Raw genomic sequence first — 17179 nt, forward strand, 5'->3', positions numbered from 1 at the left:
AAGTATTTGGGGACCAGGTTGCTTGTGTAGCTTTCCTGTAATCATTTGTCTGATGGGGGATGGAGGGAATAGTTTTGGCAAACGGCCTGACACAGTTTGCCTGTCCAGTATAAATGTGTCTGTGGTACAAGCAGAGACATTCTGGAATAGTAGCAATGTATCTAGTGCTTTTCGCAGTTCATGCCTGGAAAACAATTGTGTACCTTGATTGGGAACTTGCTATGTAGGCAAGCAGATCACTATTTTGACTGCTGGGGGATTTCTCATTTGAACATGAACCTATAGTGTCTAACTCTCCTGCTGCTTAGGAAGCAAGTTACTAAAGGATTTTAGTTAACTCCTGGGTAGAAGTGTCATCTAACTGGTACTCATATGATCAAGATGGAATGCAGTTTCAGGTGGGCTGCCCGTGTTTATGGCTGTAACAACTAGAACTCTTTTCACCCCATTTTGAAGTGGCTATCTGCATCCAAAGTGGATTCCTGTGCATATATAGAAACCTTTGTCAACTTCCATTAGCTCTGAACTGATGTTCATTGGTCTGTGTGCTATTCAACAACTAAGAATGGATTCTTTATGTAACATCAAGATGTGGACTGAGGAGAGCTAAGGGCAATATAACCCTTTAAATAGCATGGCTCTGCCCCACCCTGAAAATGTAGTAACAAGGTGTAATATTTAACTGTTGAATACCAGGCTTGTGCCCTGAAGGGCTTGCATGCTAAAGCTCATTTGGGGATGAACTGTATAGACAAGACAGAATAAACTCTTCATATTGTAAAAAACCAAATTAGTGTGATTTGTAGCTTTTTGCATTTATCAAATGATTCAGAGCATGCTGTACAACTGGTTTTTGAAGGAGGAGATGGAAGCTTGAACTTTCTTTTCGTAAAATCTTATCCCCACACCAGCTGATGTGCAGTGTATGGAATAGTGAAGAGTGACTTGGGTGGAGTGTAAAAAAGGGTATGTGGGAGGCTGAGGTTGATGCAGTATGTGGGCAAAAGCTGAGTTATGGAGAAGAGTCCTTGCCTTTGCTTCTACTGTGTCAGTAATACCCAGGGAGTAATCTCACAATGATGGAAAAGACTGAGTGGAATAAGATGTGGAAGGGACAGACTGGGTGGGGAAACAGCTGTAGTGATCAAGTGTGAGTAACAGTGTAGAGATGGTTTTGAATGTTTTTTCTCTTGTAAAACTGGAGGATGTCCTCCTTGTACGAAGAGGTTGCAAAGATAACTTCTGAAGCAATCAGCTGGATAACAGGCTGACAAACCAAAGATAATTGGAGAAAATGTCTTCAGGTGCTTTAGCTGAAAGCATCAAATATGGAACACAGTTGGCAGAGCAGAAAACTGTTACTGCTGTCACTGATGGCAGGTATTCGTATTTAATGTGGCTGTTGGCACAGCTTCCGACAGCATGGATGTGACTTGGGAATGTTACTTTTAAGCTGATGTGAGGAATCGGCTTCAGTTATACCTAGAACTGCTGTACACAATGAGTTTCAGTATTTAGTTTGAATTGTGGGGTTTTGGTGTGTGTTCCGTGGGTAACTTCACCTGTCTTGCAGTCATGTAAGACTTAAACTGCTCATTTCCATGTTCTTAATGCCAGGTCATGGTTTTAATATCTGCCTAGTAAACATTTTGTTTCACCTCATTCATGCTGTTTTAGTGTGAAAATGTAAGCTGCAATCTGTCAGACCCCTTGTTTATTGAGGAATAATGTGTGCTTCCTTTAACAGTGCTGTTGATATTGCAGTTAGATAAGGAGTGCATCTAATCTCCATGTTACCATGCTATTGGAGGTCTTTGGTCCCAGAGTAGAACCATACAGCAAATGTCTTTTGTCAGGAAGATTTGTTTATCTTTTGCTGTATGAAAGCACTGTGTTGATATAGGGAGTGGAAGTGTCAGCAAGCAGAACTCCATCCTGCTCTCTAATCTTCAGTTTCACTGGTGGGGGAAGGGGATAAATGTTGCATGGAGTTACTAAAGGCTTATATCTCTGTGGTGGCAAATGGCTTGTAACACAGTCAGGTGAAATGATGCCATCTGTTCAGGTGTTCAAGTAGACTATTTCTGTTGATGCCATAGTTGCTTGCCTCTAACAAGTGATCTATCCTGTGTGATTGGTTTTATCTTACTGTTTTTTAGCCACACATTTTCTTTATCTGGGATATCCCTAATTGTAGTTTGTCTAAATTCCTGTAATTCTCCACATAACACTAACAGATATCTATTACTTCTAGCCAACTACGATGACTTATACCAGTGGTCAGTGGAATCCTTCTCAGACTTCTGGGCAGAGTTTTGGAAGTACAGTAACATCATATGTTCTCGCCTATATGATGAGGTAAGTGTTTATCTTAAACAGTCAACTGCAACACAATAGGGAGGTAAACCAGTTTTACAATCAATCTTTTGATCTGTTCCTGGAACCTTTGCAAGTGATACAAAGAATCTGTTAAGTGTTTAGTCCTGAATTTGCTTGTGGTAGATGGTGGTGTTCTGTTGCTGGTACACTTTAGGACAGTGACAATCCTAGAGTTCTGTTGCCCTAAGCAATTCTGCTGTAGCGTCCTTGTGGTTGTGTGCTCTCAAATACCTTGGCAGTTCTGGCTGCTTGTGGGGAGTCTAACAATATACTGCCTTCTGCTTTAGGATTATGCTGGTAGACTACTGTCTTGATTTTATAAATGCTGGCATGCAGTCAAGTTCACGTTTATGTTCCCTGAGTCAGCTTACCTGATAAGCACACCTGTTTCACTCCAGTTTTGTAGAACTGGTTACGGAAGTCTCTGCAATCAGAGGTAGGCTTGAAATATCTCAGGGAATTGTAGTGGTTGAACATAATCACAAGTGGAATACTAGACCATGCCACAGTGGTGCTCTGAGATAAAGGTGACTTCCTCTTGCAAATGGAGGACAAGGCTGGAGCCCTTGTACAGTTCTGCTATAGAATATCAACACCAGCCTGCAGTTTTCCATCTGAGGAAGATGATGGTCTAATTCCTTCAAAAGCCTGATGCAGAAGAACCTTTCTGGGACTTAGTGGGCTGGACTTGTACCTTAATCCCTGGAGGCCTTCTGTTCCAAGAACACTCAAGAGTACTGGCAGTTCTGCAGAGGGAACTGGTAAGTTTCTTTTGCCTTTTCCAGTCTTACAAATTTTTGTACTGCATGGTGTGATAGATCAAGTGGTTCCTCCTGCCATAAAACTGCATGCTTAGGTGTCTTAATATGACCCTTTACAAGAGTGAATTTAGCAAGAATGTAAGAACTAGCCTGCTTTTTGAAGTATGCAGTCTGAAGACTGTAAACACTTAGTCTTTTTTTCCTGTAGGTGGTCGTTCAAAATCTGGCCAGATTGTATTTGGAATACTGTCTTTTTTCTTGACATAATCTGTGCTGCTAGCAAGGCTATTCTAAATTTCCACATGAACGCAAATTGTCCTGAGCAAGCAGTTCAGAGGAGCTTTTTTGCACCCTTGTATCGGTATTGAGCAAGCTGGACAGTAACTCTTCTTGTTCTCTTGCCTTGCAGGATTGGGATTGGCACTTCTGGAAGTCTCCCTTTTCCATACACCACCAATGGCTGGTGAACTGGAAGGGAGACGGAAGCATGCAATGGTGGCCTAAAAATGGATGTTACTTGAGGATGAGAAGCAAGAAGATGGGGATGTCTAGGAAGGCTTTAACTAGACCACTCGAGAGCTTCTAGGCCCCTGCATGCCTATTCTCCAAGGGTCTTGCTGTGATGTGAGATCTTAAAACAGGAGAGGCAGAGGCAGCTGGTAGGCAAGTACTGCAGAAGAGGATACTTGACTTGCTTTTCCTGGATATTGCTGTTTGCCTCAGTGTCAGCATAGTGTCAGCTGCAAGGCTTGACTCCAGCTTTGCTGAGTCTCAAAGCTGACTTGCTGTTAGTCCTTACCATTGGTCTGTTTCTGTTGCATGTCAGGAGGAAAGGCTGATCACAGTATCTGAGTTCTTCTGTGGTAGCTAAAGAGCTGAAAAGTTTGATCTGAAGTGTCTTACAACTTGATCCCTGCTGCTTGTTGGAAGTAAGCATTATGCTTTGAGGAAAATAAAATTTTTCACGAACAAGAGTTGACTCCTTTGTTCCTAGCCAGTGGAACAGTTTCAACTTCCACAGGTCATTCTAAAAAAACCCCACCAAACCAATAAAACATTGTGTGTGTATGATACAGGCAGCCAGTGTTTGATTTAAACTTAGTAAAGGTTTTAAGTATTTGATGTAGACATGCTCATGTTACTCTGTAGCAATTGATATCCTTGTTACTTCTGAAAAGACCAAAGGTGCTTCCAGTGTACAAAGCTATCCTGGCATGGCGGCACTGGCCTTATGTCAAGTTACAAGTAGCTATTGGTTTTAAATGAGGAATATATAGTCTAAACTTACCTTTTTTTTGCTACAAGAAGCACCTGACAGCTGTTCCTGTGGAGGGGCTGCTTTGAGCATCTCATAGTATCTGCTCTCTGGCTTTGCATAAGGTATGCTGTTTTGCTCTTCAGGTCGTACAGAGCATCACATGTACCATAGTAAGGCAAGGATTATCTGTCTCGTGGTAATGGTGAGATTCATTCTCAAAGGTACAGTCTCTGCTTAGGATAAGCAGAATCTCTGGGGCCTGATAATGAATGGTTGTAGCAGAATTGGCAAACCACTTCAAGGAGGGGGGAAATGCAGTAGAGGTGTAGACAGAGGATATTGCTAATGTGATGCTTATTTGTAGTTGTTGAGGCTTGGGAAGTAGTCACTGATTAGCTGCTATGAAGAACAATGGTAGAACAGGAGCTGGTGGCATGGGAGTACAGCTGATACTTGGCATGTTCACCTAACCAGTCAAATTGGCCTTGTATGCCTTAAAGCTGCTGTGAGTAGGAGTAAAGCTTTACTCATTTAATGAGGATGGCAGTCAGCACTATAGATTGCTCTTCCTTCCCTTACCTCTAGCCTTGCTAAGTGTTTGTTAGGACTGTATGAAACAAAAGGCTTGTTGCAAAGCTCTACATTTTTGTAGACTTGCTGGAACTGGGATCTTCCACTAAATTAGCAGACCTGGAGTTTCTGTTGCTTGCTGAGAATTTATCTCTAAGGGAGAGATCAGGTTGTTACATAACAAAGTACCACTACCAAAGAGATTGGGCTTAACTAGGAGTCATAGGTGTTACCTGAGTAGAAAATAATGGAACATCAAGTATGTGAGTCCAGCACCTTATGGTAGTGGAGCTCTTTGAAAGGATGTTCCACTTCAGGAAAAAACAGGGTTAAATTAGATCTTGTCCTGGAAAATGCTGAAAATGTTCTGCTCACTTTTCTTCAAACTAAGGAAGTCAGTAATGAGTCAGTTTTAAGAGTGGCTTCTAATTACCACAGTAATATTTGTTGGTATAAAAAAATATTTCTGCAGCCTGAGTTGATGAACTGTTGTAATGCAGTTCTAGCTAATTCTTACAAGAAAAGAAATCTACTTGAGTTCAGAAAATTAATTTGAAATAAAGTAATACAGTAGAGCACTTCACATGAGCTTTAACTTCTCTTATAAAAATTAATTTTAGGATTGCCTCCAGTAATACATACACTGCACATCTCAAAGCACAAAAATATTAGGTTTTCTGGAGTGGGAGGTATTTTGAGTTCTATCTGGCTTTCAGAAGAGCCTTTTACTTGGTCTGAAAGCATGCTGTTTCTGTAATGCATGTGTAGTCCATAAGGGAGAACCTGAGGGTATAAACTGAAGCTTTCAAAAGCACAACTATAAAATAAAGTTTCAATTTGAAGATTACAAAATGCATGTGCTGCTGGGCAGCTGAATCTCTAAGAGTGGGGCATTTTGCAAGGAGTTTACGTGCTTTTGTGGCTAACGCTAGGGGACTCTTTACCTACCACTGTTATTAAAGTATAGTCTTAACTGTGACTTATCATGAGGTAATTTAATATTTTGAGGCTTAATTAGTTGAAGGTGAAGGGAAGTTGTTTCAGCTGAACATATTTTTGTGACTACTTTTCATTACATTTTTTCAATTCTTTGCATGTCGTAGTCCTAAAGGGGGAATTGCTTAATATGGGTTTATTAGGTGCTTGGACCCTCTTTTTAGAAAATGGCAAATCAAGGATGGTAGAAATGTGCACTCGCACAGTGTGCAACACAGTATTTGTTAGTTGTAGAGGTTGGTAGCAGTACTTTGCATTCTGGATGAAGCTTTGTATTACTTGAATGTTTACTGCAACTTAATTGTAAAAAATGGAGAATTGGAATAAAAAGCTTGAACCTTTTAGTTACATTTGACTATATTAGTCATTTATTTATCCTAGGGTTAATTTGAATTACCATTGTCTAAGTTCCTGATGTTGGTCTCTGTACCTTGTGACTCATGCTGGGGAAGAATGGGTACTCGTCTTCCTATGCTTTGTTTTTTTTAACAGGGAGGCTAGAGTGTATGGCCTGGTAGAGAGCTACAATATGCTGTAGCTCAGTTCCTGTTCTGGATCTTCCCAGAGGCAAAACCCCAGTGTGCGCTGTGGTTTGTGCGTAGCTTGTGGTCTGGGTACAGAGTGGTTTGTTTCACTTGTGTATTTGAGGCTGGTCCGAAGGTAGAACTGTCAGCAAGGAACTTCTAGTTTTGTTGTAATGTCTTTGCTTGTGACAGTTAACAAATAATTACTCTTTTCAGGCCTGTGATTGTTGCCTACTAGAGTGTATAAAGAGCTTGGAATTGATTAGCTGATTTCTGTATGATGCTCTGAAAAAGAAATCATATTACAGATTTCAAGGAAGGTTTTTTAATTTTTTTTCAGGTGGTTGATACATCTAAAAGTATTGCAGATGTCCCGGAATGGTTTAAAGGTAGCCGTCTAAACTATGCAGAAAATCTTCTGAAGCACAAGGACAATGACAAGATTGCACTGTATGCGGCAAGTAAGAAAGAATTAATGGCTTGTATTTATTTATAGTTCATAGGACTAGGCCTTATAAAATAGCTCTGCTTTTTAATGAAACCTTGAAATAAACTGTCTTAGATAAGGAGTAAAGAGGAAAATAAAGTCAGTAACTCTGTAGAGTCTGTGACACAGCTCTACAAAAACCAGCAAAACATGCTCTGGGAATATAGATAGTTCTGAAAAGGCCTTGGCAAACTACATGAAGCTTTCTTAGAATGTGCTTAACCGCATTAAGGTAGCGGAGGTCATGTTATGTTTAGGCTCACTCAGTATTTGAGCTATTACTTCACATTTGTTATAAACACTTGCCTAATGCTTGCCTTCAGGAAGTATTTTGGCACATTTGCTTGATATTGTCCTTCCACCCTCTTCCTATGCCTTTTATCTTAGGAATACTAAAAGAACTACATGGGGTGTAGGTAGGAATTAACTCTGCTTTTGACAATACAGAAAGGAAGGACAGTTATGTGCATGGAAGACTTAGAATTTCACTTTTCTGGAAGACTAAAGCTCAGTCTTAATTTTTTGTTATGCTGGACAAGATTTAAGTCTAGTGAAATCTGGGTATACTCCTAATGAGGATGGTAATGTTAAGACAAAGTTCTTTCCCTATATTTGCTGACTTTGGTAACTTTAAAAATTGATTCTAATTGCTGTTAGATGCGATTAGCTTCTGTTCAGGTGTGTGAGTGCTTCCCTAGGGAGTTATATTCAGAGCTTCCCTTTTACTGGACCTAATCCTTATCATAAGACAGACCAAGCGGTGATGCTTCTTAATAGATTAACAATAAACAATGCCTTCTTACAGCTCATTAGCAGAAAAAATTATGCAGAACTATGGATTGATTGTGTAGATGTTAAGAGTCTTAGTTTCTGATTTCTGATGCGTGGAGATCAGTTTTTGAATTACATACATATTACTGTTATTCTGATAGCTGTTTAAAAACAATGTGAGACAACAGAATAGTCTTTGTAAGCTTACTGCTAAAGGAGATACTTCTCAGTTGCATTTTACTGCTTAGAGATAGTGAAATAAACCTCTCTGATCTCATATATATATAAAAATCAACTACCATTTCAGAGAGAATGGGCAAATCTGTGGCCCAGTTTTGGTGTAATAAGAATTGATCTGGTGAAGTCTGATAGAAATGAGGCTTGTAACAGAAAGCTGGCTTCCAAGTGATGAACTCATCGCTTTCAAATTTTGAGATCATTAGAAAAGCTTCTTATATATTTAATGGAGGAAAAAAATCAATGTAATTAAGTACATCTTGTGCAACAGCTAAAAGCCAAACACTGATTAGTAAGTCAACTCTAAATGTATGTAGAATTGATGTGATTGATTTGTTAATGTTAGAAGCTAAACATGCAACTTGAGAAAAAGTGGAGTTGAACTGAAAGTATTTAGATTATTGAAGGAATTATCAACTTAGTGAATTATTTGGTTTGACATGTGATTACATTGTCCCTGTAGATCTTGTTTCTTGTTAGGGAGTCATGGGCTATACCAGAGACTTGGTGTTTTGTGTTGCATAATCACAGGTGGTGATACCAAAAGGAACAAAACTCTTTTCCAGTTGAATACTGTTATCAGTGCCGCAGTGAACACATTTACTTCTCTGCAGTGAACAGACTTCCATCTGCATTTCTTTTCATGACCTTCTGCTGTATTTAATCTTCTTAAGATCTCTTAAGTCAGAGTATTTTTTGTTAACCCCTTACTGCTAGGTCAGAGTGGTGTTCTGGGAACCTGTCAGGTGCATGTATTCACTAGGGATGATTCTGTGGGAGCAATGTAGGTGTAATAGAGCACAGGAATGTAAATGTAACTTTCCTAAACAATTTCACTTGTCACTGGCTCCTACTGTGAATCTCTTGTTTGTGACTCCCTTCTCCTGGGGGCTTTAATAATGGCGCAAGATCAGAGTCCCATTTCCTGTTCTATGGGAACACAGAACCTGTTGTCAGTCCCTGCTCAGCTTATGGACTACATGTTACATTGACTTCTGTGCTGTTTCCCATCACAACCTTCTCGGTTGCTCTGTGCAAGTCCAAATATACTGGGGTGGAAGTTTAAAAAGGCAAAAGAGTGAAAAACACTATTCCCTGCTTAAGGAAATCAAACTGATGGTAGTTCTGCAAGGACCCGCTGTAACAGGGCATGCAGTACATTTTTGTTGTGACATCCTTGGCATATGTGTTTTCATAAGAAGTGCTGGATACTGGAAACAGGACAGGCCAAGTGGTTTGCAGGAGTCATATTGAGGAAGTGCAGGAAGGGACCTTTAAGATGACAAACTTTGCCTTTCATAACATTTAGATTTGTTCATTTTGTTTCACGAGTGATTTAGTAACAGCTTACCAGACAGTACAAAAATGAAAACACCCTGCAGGTCTTCTCAGAGATGCATGGAATCCAGTTTAGTTTATTTGCTTTGTGGTATGCTGGCAAACACAGATGTTTAAAAAGCATATTGAAAGGCAGACCTTAGGAACTATATGTGCATGACTTTCTAGTCAACAGTGACTTGCTGTAATAAAACCTAAAGTTGGCACCTTGATGCTGTTTCCTAGACCTAATGAGAAAACTGAGCAAAAAGGGAAAATGAGGTTGTTCTTTCCACCTTAGAAAGCAGCTTTGAGTGCAATCTATTTATCATGAATGTTCTTGAGGACACACCTTTCTCCAGTGAATAGTTTGCATTTTTGCAGATGTGTGTTCTGTCTTTGACAATGTTCTGGTGCCTACTGATTGAATATTACTGATTACCGCTTGATTCCTTTTAAATAGAAAGGCTTGGTACAGCATAACAGGAACCTGAAAAACAAAAATTATAATTATTAGTGGAAACTCTTCTCCTAAAATTGCTTTGTATTTTTTCTTCCAGAATTAGTTGTTTGTACTAGTCTCTGCTTATGTTGCAATGCATAATTTCTGACTGGTTGTTTTAATTGTCTTTCCTCAGAGGAAGGCAAAGAAGAAATCTTGAAAATTACTTTTGAAGAGCTGAGACAAGCTGTAGCTTTGTATGCTGCAGCCATGAGGAAGATGGGAATAAAAGTAGGAGACAGAGTTGTGGGTGAGTAACTTTTTTCTTTTTTTAAAGGACAGGAGTCGAAATTTTCTTGAAATACGCAAGTGAGTAGTCAGGGTTACAGAAACATGAATATGAAATACTATTTCACAGAAACATTCTAAAGAAAAGGCTCTTATGCTGCTATGCTTACATTTGTATGAAATACACTTCCAGAGAGAAGGAACCTGGATTAGCCTGCAAGTTCTCTAGCACTGGAGGGGAAAGGAAAATACCTCATTCATAGCTTCACTAAGGTCTGCTTCATAAGCACTCTATGGAAACGGAAGTGATGGAGACTTTGCATCTAGCTGAGCCTTGATTCACAAGATCTGGCAGATTCACACGGGGGCAGTCTTGGAAATTACACTCCCAGGTTGGTTTTTCTAGTGCCAGCTGGCAGTTGCTGACCCTGCAGCCCCAGGTAATACGGTGCACTGTGATTGCAGTTCTTGAGGAATGGACTTGTACTACATTCTGCCACCAGTGCTTCTGGGAGTAGTGTCTTCTAGAATGGTGGTAGTGAAGAGCTGGTGCACAGTAACTTTTCAAGTCATATCAATGCAGAGCTTAGTAGTTAGAAGCCTGTGATCCTTTCAGTAACTCACAAAATTTTCTGGAGTAGTATTTTCTGTCATAAGACTGTCATGTGGATTTTTCTATATAAACAGTTTTTTGTCTTGTATACTATACAAGCTGTTCTCAGTCGAGGCATAGAAAGGAGTTACTCAAGCTGGTCTCAGTCCATTTATTTCTAAATTGCAGGTTTTATCTTCCAGCTGAGCCACTTCATGTCTGTTTCATGTGCTCTGTAGCATAACTCTCTTCAGTTCTGTCAGTATGGTCAAAACTGCAATACCCTTGGAGCTCTTTCTCTTTTACCTGGTAGTTCTGTTGATATGCATATCCATCTTACTACTGGAATCGTGTGTTCTTTGAGCAATACTTGGCCATTATCCTAAGTATGTGTAAATTCTTACATGATGCAAACCCAAAGTGATGAAACTGGTTTGTTTTCTGCATGTTACAAACCAGAACTTGAACCCATGTCTTCAAAAACAGAAGGGTATGCATTATTATTTGTATTAAACCCACAAATATGACCTGCAAATGTAAAATATACTCAAGAGGGCTCATACTTCATGCATATGGTATGAGTAGTCTATGGAACTGGTAACTGAACATTTAATTATCACAGCTGGTGGCTTGTTTTTTTCCACAGAATTAGAGCTAAAACCTTAATTGGGTATGAACTGTCCAGTAAAGTCAGGAAGGTTTGTCTGAATGAAGACTTAAGATGCTCTAATTTTGTTGCCATTTTCAATCTTAACACTTACATTAATATCTGACAACTTGTTGAGGAGCAAGTCTCTGTCTGAAACCAAACTAATGAATAGGAAGACTTACACTCTACAAAGTCTGAGTCTTTAGAACTTAAGTGTGGTGTTTCTTACTACGTGTCCTCTGATGTGTACATCCAATGGTAAAAGTGGGTTGTGTGTATTTTAAAAAGTTGTCCCAAAGACATTGGTAAACCAGTATGTAATTATGCATATAACTGGAAACTTGGACATTATGAAACCAAAGTCCTGGTCAGGTTTTTGTTGACCCTTTTTAATGCTTTCTGTAAATGTTGTTTGTCATTGTGAAGCACACCGAATATGCTCTTTTTTGACTTTCGCAGTGAAATTTCTCCTGATATGTACAAAACAAATTCAAATGCTCTGTTCTATAGACCTCTTGTGTGGATTTAATACACCATTCCTTATTGTTTTATAAGTAAGTAAAAAAAGTCATAACAGGGCTCAAAACAGTTCTCCCATAAGTATTGCTGGTTATGCTAAGCTGAAGGATTAGATCTCATGCATAAGTGGCTAAGAGGGTGCTCTGTACCAGTTTCAGATCCTGTAACGTGATGAAATGTGTTGTGGGAAAGTGATGGACAATGCAGAAGAGTAATTACTGGATATGTTTTCATATTTTGTGTGAATGAAAACCATGTGTAAACACACTACAATGGGGCAGCACAGTAGCTGTAAACTTGTGAGTAGCAACAGCTGTAGCTTTGGTGTGTGTTCCTGTGAGTAGGAACCTGCTGTTCTTTGCTGCTGTCCTAATTCTCAGGTTAAAGTCCATTCCTTAGACTTTACATATTGATGTCTGTGATGGGTTGACCCTGGCTGAACACCAGGTGCCCACCAAAGCCGTTCTATCACTCCCCCATCCTCAGCTGGATAGGGGAGAGAAAATATAACAAAAGGCTCGCGGGTCGAGATAAGGACAGGAGAGATCATTCACTATTACCGTCACGGGCAAAACAGACTCAGTTTGCAAAATTAACTCAATTTATTACAAATCAACCAGAGCAAGGTAATGAGAAGTAAAATGAAATCTCAGAACACCTTCCCACCACCCCTCCCTTCTTCCCGGGCACAACTACCCTCCCGGATTTCACCACCAAGCCCCCCCAGCGGCACAGGGGGACAGGGATGGGGTTTATGGTCATCACACGTTATTTTCTGCCGCTTCACCTCCTCAGGATGAGGGCTGATCACACTCTTCCCCTGCTCCAGCGTGGGGTCCCACCCACGGGAGACAGTCCTCCACGAACTCCTCCAACGTGGGCCATTCCCACGGGCTGCAGTTCTTCACTAACTGCTCCAGCATGGGTCCATTCCACGGTGTGCAGTCCTTCAGGAGCACACTGCTCCAGCGTGGGTCCCCCACAGGGTCACAAGTCCTGCCAGAAAACCTGCTCTGTGGGCTCCTCTCTCCACAGATCCGCAGGTCCTGCCAGGAACCTGCTCCAGCGCAGGGTTCCCACGGGGTCACAGCCTCCTTCGGGAACCCACCTGCTCCGGCGTGGGGTCCTCCACGGGCTACAGGTGGAGATCTGCTCCACCGTGGACCTGCCTGGACTGCAGGGGGACAGCCTGCCTCACCAGGGTCTTCCCCACGGGCTGCAGGGGAATCTTCGCTCCGGCGCCTGGAGCATCTCCTCCCCCTCCTTCTTCACTGACCTTGGTGTCCGCAGGCTTGTTTCTCTTACATGTTCTCACTCCTCACTCCGGCGGCTGTTTCCTCGCATCCCAACTTTTTTTTCCTTCTTAAAAATGTTATCACAGAGGCGTTACCACTATCACTGATTGGCTCGGCCTTGGCCAGCGGCGGGTCCGTCTCAGAGCCGGCTGGTATGGGCTCGCTCTCTCTCGAAGACAGAGGAAGCTTCCAGCAGCTTCTTACAGAAGCCACCCCTGTAACCCCCCCCGCTACCAAAACCTTGCCAAACAAAACCAATACAATGTCGATGCTGAAAGAGAGGGTTTTAATCTCTGGGAAGAAAATACTCCTCACTAAGGTAACAGATGTAATACTAATGTTTAAGTATGACCAGGTGCAGTCCCATTTAAAGGGAACATTGACCAGGTGCAGTCCCATTTAAAGGGAACATTGATTCTGAATTATGATTAAAGAATTTCATCAACATTGTTTTGTGTTCTAAGGTGCGAATTGAAGTCCTGTTCACAACCTGGTTATCACTGCTAGAACTCTTCTAATCAAAACCAGTTACAAATACTACGTTTGGGAAGATAAGACAACATACGATGCTGTCATTTTGTGCTCATCTTGTGAGCAGTTCTTAGTAAGGTATACTATGCAGGGGGAATGTGCTCTGTAGCTGGAGAAAACATGCTATTGAAATATAGCTGTAGTCAGTGGTGCTAATAATTAAGCTAATAATGCTATTGTAATTTTAATAATAGTTGCTTTTAGTTAATGACTATTTTGCTTAGCACAACTGGAGGCTGGCTGGCTCTTGAATCTTGTTTGTTGTTTTGGCAGTGGGCTTACCTCTTATTTAAATTAGAAAGCATAGTTGATATTTTAAAAAAATAAGATTGTATGAATAAAATGGTATATTTAGATAACTGCTTATTTTTATTTATACAGATTTTTTACATGTTTGCAGAAGGTAGCAATTCCAAGTTTCTGTTGAAAATTCATCATTAATGTCAGAGCTTCCTTCCACAGAAAGGGTAGGATTTAACCATGCATTTTCTCCTGTTCTTGGGAGAGAAAATGTGCATGTTGACTCCAGTGGGAAGCGTGGAAAGATTATTAGTTATTTCAAGAGGAGGCATAAATTGCAGTCTCTGGCTGTCTGGTGGTATAACGGTTATTAAAACAACCAAACAAAAAACCCAACCACACCCAACATTGAAAATACAATGAAAACCAGTATTTGGATCCCAGCTCCTTAAATCTCTGGAGTTAAGCTCCCATCATTGGAGTAAGCTGTAGCTTTGATTTTTTCCCTTGGCCTTTTTGTGCATTTCCTGAGCAAAAGTTTCCTGTCTGGCACTACCACAGCAGAGACCTTTCTGCCCAGCTGCTGTAGGTACCAAGTGTCTGTGCTGGGCCCCTTGAGCATTTCAATAGCTTAAGCATGTCTTTATGAGCAGTTACAGCTTATTTGTAGAAGCAGGCTTGCATTGTGCTTAGAGCCCTTACAAAGGCCTTTACTTTTGATAACAGAAAAGATTAATCAATCTAGGCAACCTCTTTGTTTCCTTAAAATCACAGTATGTTTTTGGGCTTGGGTAGAGCTTTTTAAATTATCCAGAGTCTTCATGTGCTTTTTTTCCTTCTGGGCAATTTCTCACATTCTACTTTTTTCCACCCTGCCCTCTTACCCTGGCTGGTGAGAGACACTTTTCCTTGTAATGTTCAGTCAGATGAACCCTTATCAGCTCCCATCAGTTGAGCTGTTGCGCAGTTCCCCCTCCTTCCCTTCCCCTGGTGCCCCCAGTCCTAGACTCCTGACTCTGACAGATTGCTTTGCCTTGGGCAGCAGCCCATATGTAGGGAGAGCTTCCCTGTTGAAAGAAATCTGATGGGCTTTTTAACAGCAATCCAACTATTTAGAGATTACATATGTATTTTTTTTTAAATTGGGTTTTGACTTCTTTCGTATGTTTCTCTTCTATGCCAGAGGATATTGGCAGTCCTCAGAAGAGCTAAACTAATGTCACAGAGGTTGAGGTTGTGGGCTTTTCTCCAAATTCCGAATTGAAATGAGGGAGAGATGTTAAGTGTGGGTGGGAAAGTTTGAGTCATACACCCACTTGTGGTATCAAGGATCAGGCTCTCCAAAGCTTGCCAAAATCTACTGGAACCTAATTTGTTCCAAAAATTATAGCAGGTGGCAGAAGGAAGGGTGATTCTTCATGTGGTATATACCAGTAATACAGGGCATGCTTTTACTGCTTCTGAAAAATCAGGTTTTAAATAGAAGGGAGATAATTTATTAATTTTATTATAGTTGCCTAACACCTCGTCAGCCTGCCAGGTTCTGGTGCCCTTTGTTGCCACTTTCTCTTAAAATCACTTTAAAATCTTGAGCTGTTAGAATTATGTGCAAGACCATTAACAATGCTTTCTTCTGAATTTCATCTCCATGCTTTACTGCCTCTAAGACAAGACTACTTTAACTTTTCATTATACTTAACATATCCCCTAGTTTGTTCAATACAATTTATGGTTGCATCATGACAGTAATAGTATGTTAAAGTTGGAGGTGGGTGAATGTGGGTGGACAAGCAGCAATGTCAGCACTCTTTCAGCTTGATTTCATCCTAGTCTTCCCTTTCTATCACTAAGGAGATAGCACTTAATAGTAAACATAATTGAAGTAGATGTGTGGTGAAACATAGCTCTTTTTCTGAAGATGTCTTACAATAATGTCAATGATGCTTGAACAGTTGGAAGAGACAGATACAATACTTAACGCAAGCTACACAGATCCACATGTGAAGTACTTCTGGTCTCCCACTGGCTGTTTGGCAAATAACAATGACTGTAGCAGGAATAAAGTAAAACTGGGAGTATCTGTGTTTTTCATCTCTGGATAGGTTGCTTCTATTATATCCCTGTAGCCAGCTTTGTTCTATTACAGGTCAGCAGTTAAAAACAAACTAATCTTCCCCATGTGTTCAGACAAAAAATCCTCAACAAAACATCAGTGAATTACATTGTTTAAAGCTGGTATTTTATCTATAGTAACTGTATTAGCCCCACTTGCTTACGTGGGTTTTAAAGCTAGCTTTGTAAGAAGATTAGCATGTTACTAATAGTCTCAGGCTGTAGTAATGTTAGGTAGGATGTCCTACAGGAGTATGAAATGCTGTATTAATATCAAAAAGAGAAACTGGAAGTCTGGTCTTTGAATTTTCTCTTCTATTTGAGAGCTGGTGTAGATCAATAGTATAAGCCATTGAGAAGATATTTCAGTTGCACCTGCTTACTTCTTCCTGATGCATTCTTTCAAGGCTCAAACTAAATCTTTGATGTAGGGCCTAAGTTTGGGTTGGTTGTTTAGTTTTTTGTTTTTCATTCAGATGACTACAAATGTTTGGATGCCTCTGAGTACCCATTTATTCTACTTTATGAAGGCATTAGATGCTTGCAGGGCATGTGTTCTCAGCACTGAGAAATGAGACTTTTGATATAGTTTCCAGCATGATTACACCAGAAATTTTTGGACTACAGTTTTCACCTATTCTGTTGGTAGTGTAGTGTAAATGAACAAATCGAAGTTTAATCTCAGTGTATGGTAGATTAAGTAAATAGCAACTGACAGAAAATGCTGTCCTGAGCAGATCAAGCTGTAAGTGCCTCCTAAAAAAGTCCATGCAGTGTTTTTAAGATGCCACTTCTCTTACTTAGAGATTTGTCACAGGTTTTATGTCAAAGTAAAGATTTTATTTTTGTCCTTATGGAGATTTTATACATACTTAGGAGTCAGGAGGAGTGCTGATAGGACCCTTGGTATGTCATACTCTGAATTCCTAGTTGCTGGGTTCCCAAATACTGTATTTTGAACCCTGTATTCTATTGCTTTCTAGTTCACCCAAAGAGGGTATGAAGATCTCCTCTTTCTAGTAACAGAAATTAGTTTCCACCTTTCTTAGCAGCTTCAAGAAGGGGGTAAGTTAAAATACAGAGATGGAGAAGAACCTTCTGTAGTCTTTACCCTTGTTGACAAATGCTAGTTTTGATCCTTAGCTGAAATACTGTATCAAAGAACATGGAGGCTCTAGTTAAATATTATCAAACCTATGATGAATATTTAA

The 17179-nt window shown here is 40.3% G+C and overlaps 1 protein-coding gene across 1 annotated transcript in view; it reads left to right on the forward strand.

The window, feature by feature from the left end:
- The window catches only part of AACS (acetoacetyl-CoA synthetase), a 45158-nt gene that overhangs the window by 1281 nt on the left and 26698 nt on the right, over positions 1–17179 (forward strand). Inside the window, exons 2-4 of the mRNA XM_049806269.1 lie at positions 2255–2358; positions 6829–6949; positions 9939–10052. Coding sequence (XP_049662226.1) covers positions 2255–2358; positions 6829–6949; positions 9939–10052 — 339 coding nt within the window. The remainder of the gene's footprint in view (positions 1–2254; positions 2359–6828; positions 6950–9938; positions 10053–17179) is intronic.

The sequence above is a fragment of the Accipiter gentilis genome, chromosome 7 (assembly GCF_929443795.1).
Source record: "Accipiter gentilis chromosome 7, bAccGen1.1, whole genome shotgun sequence".
NCBI classification, from domain to species: Eukaryota; Metazoa; Chordata; class Aves; order Accipitriformes; family Accipitridae; genus Astur; species Astur gentilis.